Source organism: Eleutherodactylus coqui, chromosome 10 (genome assembly GCF_035609145.1).
Source record: "Eleutherodactylus coqui strain aEleCoq1 chromosome 10, aEleCoq1.hap1, whole genome shotgun sequence".
In the NCBI taxonomy this organism is placed as follows: domain Eukaryota; kingdom Metazoa; phylum Chordata; class Amphibia; order Anura; family Eleutherodactylidae; genus Eleutherodactylus; species Eleutherodactylus coqui.
In genome coordinates, this window is record NC_089846.1 from 4,790,901 (window position 1) to 4,800,746 (window position 9,846).

General features: G+C 44.8%; 1 protein-coding gene across 1 annotated transcript; it reads left to right on the forward strand.

The window, feature by feature from the left end:
* Nucleotides 1–246: 246 nt before the first annotated feature.
* On the forward strand, nucleotides 247–9,642 carry SLC34A3 (solute carrier family 34 member 3). The gene is made up of 12 exons (XM_066579715.1): nucleotides 247–380; nucleotides 2,232–2,339; nucleotides 2,429–2,557; nucleotides 2,631–2,774; nucleotides 2,916–3,027; nucleotides 3,154–3,349; nucleotides 3,487–3,582; nucleotides 4,181–4,298; nucleotides 5,691–5,858; nucleotides 7,597–7,713; nucleotides 8,090–8,214; nucleotides 8,886–9,642. Exons 1-12 carry the CDS (start codon nucleotides 281–283, stop codon nucleotides 9,390–9,392), a joined length of 1,920 nt encoding a protein of 639 aa, XP_066435812.1. The 5' UTR covers nucleotides 247–280; the 3' UTR covers nucleotides 9,393–9,642.
* The last annotated feature ends 204 nt before the right edge of the window (nucleotides 9,643–9,846 follow it).

Genomic DNA, 9,846 nt, shown 5'->3' on the forward strand with positions numbered 1-9,846 from the left:
AATCGATGGTCAGAATATAAAGGAAGCAGGCTACGTTTCGGCCATATTAGGCCTTTTTCAAGCTAACATAACCAATAACCAAACTACACTTGTGGTAGTTGTGGCCCCAAGGGACGTCTAACGATTTCGGCCGATGGGGTCTACTGCATCCATTTATATGAGCAGCCTAAGAATATAGATGTTTCTTGCCTGTTTGCTGTCCGGCCTCCGTTTTATACATTTACTTTCTTCCGTAGGGTAATAACAGACCTGACAAGAGCCTGAGAGCAAAACTACAAATATGCCGTTCACCAGCAACAACCCGCAGGTGCCTCTATCCGATATAAAGAGGAACATCAACGACATGCCCATCAAGGTCCCGCTGGATGATCTTCCCATTGGTAAGACTCCCATTGGTAAAGCCTTGCTGGTGACCCTGCTATGGATGGGTGTTCTAGTTCAACCAATAAAGGAGTTGTCCAGTTGTAAACTGTTGGTGGCCTATCCTCAATAGGGGTCTGCCACACAGGATCCCAGCTAATGGTGCACTGAGCTGATTTCTACAGGAAGCAGACAGCTCCATTCTCACTTTAGTGGTCAGGCTTGGTATTGCAGCAAAGTTCCCATTCATTTCAATGCCTGCAATACCAAGCCAGACCACTGCAATGGGAATGAAGCTGTCTGCTTCCTGCAGAAATCAGCCTTGTCCATGGGCACACTGACCCTGCAAACAGCTGATCGGCAGGGGTCCCTGGTGACAGACTCCCACCAAGCTACTATTGAAAGCTTAACCTGAGAATAGGCCATCAACATTTACAACCCTTTTAAGGCCTCCTTTACACGGGCGACAACACATTGCTGCGAGAAAATCGCAGCGATATCGCATCGCTGCACCGTGCGATATCGCTGCGATATTCTCGCAGCAATATCGTGATTTTGTAGCGCTATAAAGTCACATGTGATGCTACAAATTCGCGCGACTTTGTAGCATCACGTGCGAGGATTTTCGGGGGGGCTTGAAATATAAGCTCTACCCCAAAAATAAGCTGTAACTAAAGGAGAAAAAAAAAGTATACATCACCTATTCCGCACTGTCCGGGGCGCAGCCGCAGCTTCTCCCCAGGTACCGGCACTGATCTTCTTCATCTTCTGGCCAGGGATTGAAAAATCCCCGGCTGCTGGAAGCGCTGGCTGTGATTGGCTGACACTTAGCCTATCACAGCCAGTGCTTGAAGAATGGCTGTGATTGGTTCAATCACTGCCATTCATCAAGCACTTGCTGTGATTGGCTAAGTGTCAGCCAGTCACAGCTAGCACTTCCAGGAGGCGGGGATTTTTGAATCCCCAGCCCGAAGAGAAGAAGATCAGTGCCGGGACCTGGGGAGAAGCTGCGGCTCGGCTGACAGCTTGTCTAAGGTGATGTATGTGTGGGGGTTTTTTCCTTGCAGTTAGGGCTTAGATTATAGCTTTGACAGTAGCATTTGCTACTGTCAAAGTTGCATCGCATCGCATGCAAACCGCGTTTTCGTGCGATGCGATGCAACAGAGAGGAAGGCTCCATAGGCTAACATGGGCTACAAAACCTCGCGTGTGGCGGGCATATTGCCGGACCTGCGAGGTTTGTGTCTCGTTTTGTAGCATGCTACAAAACATCTCATGTGTGAAGTAACCCATAGGAAACCATGAGCTTCACATACATGCGATTTGTAGCATTGTAGCAACGCTACAAAATCGCGCGACTTTGTCGCCCGTGTGAAGGAGGCCTAAGTTTACCAAAAGCAACCCCACCATTAGCAAGCCAGGGAACGGGGGAAATCAGTTGCACAGCTAGGGAGGACTACCAAGACAATTAAATGTGGTGCTGGGTACCAATAAGCCACTCTGCCTTTGGCAGTACATGCAGATATATGGCTTGGGGCAGCTAGCTTAGCTATAGTTACACTGGCCTGACTGGGTATTGGGGTGAGTTGGCAAAATGAAGGCCCATTCGAACTCATCGGCAGTTATCCATAAGGGGTATAATTTCTAATACTCGACCCCTTCTCGTAAATTATGGCACTTTGTCAAGAAATTCCTGTTCTAAATATCCCTAACAAGTATTATGATCGGTGCAAGGAGACAGAATTGGGTCATGGTGCGTCTTAGATGGTTAACTATGGCACAACTACAAGGCTCCTTCAATACATAGTAGACCACAATGTCCAGGGCCATGTTCTGAGGCTGTACTAATTATAATATCTGCTGCTCCTTAGACTCCCCCTACATGTTATCCATGGATTTGGCTCTACATGAAGAAGCCCATGAAGAAATTGATAATTGGGCTCTACCAGATCTTGAAGATTCTGGACCTTCTTGGAAAGGTTGGTTATTTTTGTGGTTGTTTTTCACAAGTATTTCGCAGTATCCTCCTCCGGGACGACTAATCTTATTATGTACAATCGTTCTCTAGAATTGAACAACAAGCAAAAAGTAAAACATGTGGTAACTGGCGTTGTGAAAGGTTGTCTTCTCATTGGGTTCCTCTACTTGTTTATCTGCTCCTTGGATGTTCTGAGCTCAGCATTCCAACTTGTCGGAAGTAAGTGACCTGTGCATTCTCCCATGTGATGTTTCAGAAAGTAGCAAGGATCTCAAAATGTCTTGTTCCCTAGGCAAACTCACGGGAGATATCTTCAGTGATAACGATGTTCTTGCCAATCCCATCGCCGGCTTGGTCATCGGTGTCTTGGTGACGGTCCTGGTGCAGAGCTCAAGTACCTCGTCTTCCATCATCGTCAGCATGGTTTCCTCTGGAAGTAAGCACTTTTTGGGTAGACATGATGAGGCTTCTTGATGGTGGAGATTCAAGAATTTCAAGTCTATCATTTCGGGCTTGGGTTTAGTTGGGTTGCATATGAAGAATACGTTATTCAGTATGACTTCCTGTTCTTCCCTAGTTCTGAATGTCAGAGCTTCTATTCCCATCATCATGGGGGTCAACGTTGGAACATCAGTGACCAGCACTTTGGTATCTTTGGCTCAATCTGGGGACCGCAATGAGTTTAGAAGGTAGAGCCTTTGTATTTATCTTCATGGAGGCATCAAATATCTTGGTCTCCGTTGGGAAGGATATTGGTTATGGTCTGAATCTGCCGAGTTCTCAGATCTACAATATAATGGATTGGTTGGTTCTAGGGCGTTTGGAGGCTCTGCCGTGCACGGTACATTCAACTGGTTGACAGTTATCATTCTGCTACCTATCGAGCTTGGAACGGGATATCTCTTCTACGTCTCTGAAGCCATTATCAAGAGTTTTAACATCCATGCCGGAGGAGAGGCCCCTGATATTCTTAAAGTCATCACCCGACCTTTTACTGATCTCATCGTTTTGGTAAGTCCCGACCCCAGTTTATGAATAATGTGGCTGGTCTGGTGCCTTCAGGTGACATCAGCACCATCACTGATATTATAGACACCAGGCTGCCTTCAGATCTTTCAGCTCACTGTGTTATCTTTCCTATCTTGCAGCTGGACAGCTCTGTTATTGCTGGGAAGGCAGCCGGGAATCCAGAATTCACAAACCACAGCCTGATCAAGAGATGGTGCGCCACCACCCAGACAAATGTAAGTGTGGGCATCATGTGCTTCATCGAAACAATACTGTTATGCTTCTTGGAAAAAAAAACTTAAATGAATAGAACGTCCAATATGAGGAGTCTTAAAAGTGTGGAAACGCCCATATAAAATGAAAAATCGCCGTGCTAACATGAGAACGAGTAAAGTTATGTTAAAATGAAGCGCCCCAATGTTTTTCTGGTGAAATTCTCTGCCAGTCTAATACATCACACACCTACCTTCCCATTGGAAAAATTAGTGTGGAATCCAAGATGGCGGCATTCAAAATGACCATCATGTTGGTGACACGGTCTAAGAGCTTTTCCTCTTCACCTACAACTTGTATGAAAAATTGGATCACCGTCTATCAAACTATTTTCATCCTATATGGGTGTTTCCACATTTTTGAGACACTGTATATTGCAACAGAGGGCGCTGTTCCATTAGTGTCTATGGAAAGTATGTGGTGAAAAGTGGTACTGCAAGTCATAAAAATGTAACCATGGACTCAATGATTGGAGCTCAATGTACAGAGAGATGCACCTTGGGAAGTATTATACATGTGACCAATTATCATTGCATTAAACTCTGTATACAATCGCTACAGGTAACGGAATACATCCCGGCTACAAATCTGACTAACTGCAGTGCTGTCACCTGCTTTACCAACGCAAGTGGAACCTTCATAGAAAATACTGTCACCATTAAAGAGAATGTAAAGAGATGTAAGTAGGGGCGGGCAGGGATATCATCCTTATAGCAATATGGGGTTGTCCAGTTGTAAACCATTGATGGCCCATCCTTGGAATAGGACATCAATAGTAGATTAGCAGGGATCTACCGCCCAGCAGCCCTGCTGATCATCTCTTCACTGGACCAGTGTGTTCATGCATTGAACTGATTTCTGCAGGAAGCAGACAGCTCCATACTCACTGCAGTGGCCGGGTTTGGTATTACAGGTAAAGGTCCCATTCACATCAACTTGGCCTGCAGCAACAAGACTGGCATCTGTAGTAGGAATGGAGCTGGCTGCCTCCTGCAGAAAACAGCTCTGTGTAGAAGCACACTGGCCTGGTGAACAGCGGATCATGAGGGTCCTGGGTGCTAGACCCCCGCTGATCTACTATTGATGACCTATCCTAAGGGTGGGCCATCAAAAGTTTACAACTGGAAAACTCCTACAATGAGGTCATCCATTTTTATGTAAATAAGGTTCCATCACTGTGTAACAAAAAGCTCTGCAACTTTCTAATATACTTTGTCAGTTCCTCAACATTTCCCAGATCTCTGCTTGTTGTCAGGGTATGGAAACATTGTTTACATTCATAGACATAAACAGCTCTAGCCCCACAGCTGCAGTTTGCTACAATGTATCAGGCTGTACAATTCTATAGAGTGCAGTGCACATTTCTCTCCTGTCCTGGATCTAAATACCTCTTATATGCAAGTGGCCAATTTGAAAGGGGTTGTTAGGTTGTAAAATATTGATAACCTGTCCTTAGAATAGGACATCAATAGTAGGTCAGTGCAGGTCCATCGCCCAGGGCCCCCGCAGATCAGCTGTTCGCTGAGACTGGTGCACCATGCACTGAGCTGATTTCTGCAGGAAGCAGACAGCTTCGTTCTCCCTGCAGTGGCCAGGCTTGGTATTGCAGGCCAAGTTCCCATTCATTTCAATGCCTGCAATACCAAGTGAGAACGGAGCTGTCTGCTTCCTGCAGAAATCAGCTCAGTGCATCAGTGCACCAGTCCAGAGACCAGCAGATTGGTGGGTTTCCCAGGTGGCAGGCTGCCACTGATCTACTGTTGATGGCTTATCCTAAGAACAGGTCATCAATAGTTTAAAACTGAACAACCCCTTTAAGAATGTCTGTATACTAGATTGGTGCCAGTCAGGTGGTACATAAACCGCATCTCCTGTGTCAGAATATAATCTTAACTTGACTACATCGGACACTTATAGTGTGGGGTAAAGTTCTGAGTGTATGAGAATGCCAATATACCGGGGGACACTGACCACCCCAACGCCCAAACATGTCCATCCAGGAACTGAGCCCAGCTATGACTGTAGTTGCCAGGTACATGATGATAACACATCCAATGCTCTTCTTTTTCAGGCTTCCATATTTTTGCCTCTGCCGACCTCCCGGACATAGCGGTGGGCTTCATCCTGCTGACCGCCTCCCTGCTGGTCCTCTGCTTGTGTCTCATTCTCATCGTCAAACTTCTCAACTCTGTCCTAAAGGGCCAAATCGCTCACGTCATCAAGAAGATCATTAATGCAGGTGAGCATGATGACCGCCATGATGACCGCCATGATGACCGCCATGATGACCGCAGAGCCTGGAAATACACTGCAGAACAGAAACCTAGGCATTGTGGGGCAGAGATTGGGCCCCTAGCACAAGTTATATAGGGGCCCATCTACTACAGTATTGTACATGGCACTATAACAGCAGAAGCTGCATGACCAACACTGCTAAGATCCCCAGAAATATGAGCCGCCACTACTTCCATCACCGCGGAGCAAGACTGACACCTACTGGCAGTGTATAGCTGTTACATGATCAGTGAGAATGTGAGGGTATAGATACAGTAAATATAACATACTCCACATCACTATATACAGTACTTATACCAGCTGTACATATATAATTATATACAGGAGATACCCAGGTTATACCAGCATGCTCCATATCACTATATACAGGATGTATAACTTATACCAGCTGTACATATATAATTATATACAGGAGATACCCAGGTTATACGAGCATGCTCCATATCACTATATACAGGAGATGTATAGCTTATACCAGCTGTACATATATAATTATATACAGGAGATACCCAGGTTATACCAGCATGCTTCATATCACTATATACAGGGGATCCCCATGTTATACCAGCATGCTTCATATCACTATATACAGGGGATCCCCAGGTTATACCAGCTGTACATATATAATAATATACAGGAGATACCCAGGTTATACCAGCATGCTCCATATCACTATATACAGGATGTATAACTTATACCAGCTGTACATATATAATTATATACAGCTGATACCCAGGTTATACCAGCACGCTCCATATCACTATATACAGGAGATGTATAACTTATACCAGCTGTACATATATAATTATATACAGGAGATACCCAGGTTATACCAGCATGCTCCATATCACTATACACAGGATGTATAACTTATACCAGCTGTACATACATAATTATATACAGGAGATACCCAGGTTATACCAGCATGCTCCATATCACTATATACAGGAGATGTATAACTTATACCAGCTGTACATATATAATTATATACAGGAGATCCCCAGGTTATACCAGCATGCTCCATATTACTATATACAGGAGATGTATACCTTATACCAGCTGTACATATATAATTATATACAGGAGATCCCCAGGTTACCCCAGCATGCTCCATATCACTATATACAGGAGATGTATAACTTATACCGGCTGTACATATATAATTATATACAGGGAATACCCAGGTTATACCAGCATGCTCCATATCACTATATACAGGAGATGTATAACTTATACCGGCTGTACATATATAATTATATATAGGGGATACCCAGGTTATACCAGCATGCTCCATATCACTATATATAGATGATGTATAACTTATACCAGCTGTACATATATAATTATATACAGGAGATACCCAGGTTATACCAGCATGCTCTATATCACTATATACAGGAGATGTATAACTTATACCAGCTGTACATATATAATTATATACAGGAGATCCCCAGGTTATACCAGCATGCTCCATATTACTATATACAGGAGATGTATAACTTATACCAGCTGTACATATATAGTTATATACAGGAGATACCCAGGTTATACCAGCATGCTTCATATCACTATATACAGGAGATGTATAACTTATACCAGCTGTACATATATAATTATATACAGGAGATACCCAGGTTATACCAGCATGCTCCATATCACTCGTTTCCTTTGCATCCCTACAGACTTTCCATTCCCATTCAGCTGGCTGACCGGTTATTTGGCGATTCTTGTTGGCGCTGTAATGACCTTCGTGGTGCAGAGCAGTTCTGTCTTCACTGCAGCCATCATTCCTCTAATGGGTAAGTCACATAGAGCTCCTGCATGGCTGATATACAACACAGAGCCTAGTAATACAGCGCTGCCTAATTCGGCTCTTGTATCCTGGGGTTGTATTGGATTAGCAGCGCCCTTCTTGTCCATTGGCAATGCCTGGTATTCACTTGAATAGGGATGAGCTGCAACACCCGATGCAGCCTATGGACAAGAGTGGCGCTATTTATGGAGGAGAGAAAAGCAGACCCCTTTTGCTAATTCCAGACAACCCCTTTAAATATCCCTCAATGAAAACAATAGCAGTTGGAGAGGCATATTCTGACCGTGAGCGCTGTAAGATTACTGCATCATTTCTCTTGATGCCCATTAGATAATGTTTATAGTAACCATCTTACTTTTCAGGTGTTGGCGTCATAAGCATGAACAGGGCGTACCCCTTATTCCTCGGCTCTAATATCGGAACCACTACCACAGCGGTCTTAGCGGCCCTGGCCAGTCCTGCAGACTCCTTGAGTGAAGCAGTACAGGTATAATGACTTGTAATGGATTGTAATGCCCTGACTGTCCTCAAGGTGTGGGGGCGCTACACACTAAAGTTGGCCATACATGACAACAGTATTGTTTCACCCCAAAAGCAGATGCCCAATGGTGCCCGATAGACCCTCATCCATATATATCATATTATCTAAGGACCACATTGACCATGGCGGCATCCCGTGCCAACTCTGTATGAGGCCATTTGTGGCCATAAAAGATGCATTTATTGTAAGATGCAGGGGGGATGTTGTGTGATGGTGCAATGAAGCTGACCGGGCGCTACAACCTCAGTGGAGCAGTAGGGGGCTCCATCCACCTCCTTATATTACTTCAGCCAGGGAATGGACAAAATATGAAAATAAGCAGTACTCACCTGGTTAATGGTTCCCAGTCCAGTACAGCTGCCATTGTTGCCACTGCTCCAGTGCTGCAGCGGTCACATGCCATTCATTGTTCATGTGACTGCTGGAGCCAATCACTGGCAGTATTACCATTGATGTTGGCAGAGCACTCATTATGGGGCGGCTGCCAAGACATTTCCAGATGACTCAAGGAACAATTCATACTGAACTTGTAGCTCTTCCGGTTGGACGTCCCCTCTTGGATGGTCTTCAGTCTTATGGGATGATAAAACATCTAATTGTCTTCTTCTTGGTTCCAGGTGGCCTTCATCCATTTGTTCTTCAACCTCTCCGGAATCGTGCTCTGGTATATTTGTCCTTTTCTTCGACTTCCAATCAACGTGGCCAAGAAATTTGGGGACATCACAGCCAAGTACCGCTGGTTTGCCGTTTTGTACCTGTTCCTCAGCTTCCTCATCCTGCCGTTGGCCATTTTTGGCCTGTCCATGGCTGGAGGGATTGTACTCGCCGCTGTGGGTGGTCCTTTCCTCTTGGTGTTGATAGCCGTCCTCATCATTAACGTCCTTCAGAAGAAGTGTCCCAAAGTTCTTCCACCTTTCTTGAGGAACTGGGACTTCCTTCCCATCATGTTACACTCTTTGGCCCCTTGGGACAGACTGATCTTCAAAATGTGTGGCTGCTGTTGTACGAAATGCTCCAATGACCACGAAGAAGAAAAACCAAAAGACCTCTTACCCGTGGACATCCCGTCCCGTGAGACTCACTGCTACGACAATCCAGACTTTGTTCATTCGCAGAATCTATGAGGACCCCCACCACGGACTAACCAGAACCCCTCTGGACTCACAACTCTCCTCCTCACTGAGACTCTCCAAATTATTTATGTCAAACTTTTTGTATTTTATTAAAATTTGTGTTTTTTGTATATAGTAAGAGTGCTGCTCCAAACATCTGGATCATGTAATGCTGAGCAGGCCAGGGTCCTCATACTCAGCCTCCAGGGGCCGTTCATTATAAAACTGAGGTTTATATATCAGTCTCTGCAGGGCCAAAGTCATAAGACAAACCCCCAAACATCAGGGTCCCAAAATGGAACGTATAGTAATGCATGCAAATTGTTATGCAGGGGGGCACCGAAGCTCACTCCTACTAGGTGGTAAGTGTCGGTATTTACTGCAGTCCTGTTATTGCATTCATGAACCAGGATTAGGATGAATAATGCTACGGGAGGAAGAAAAACTGCATCTCAGAGCTGATTGT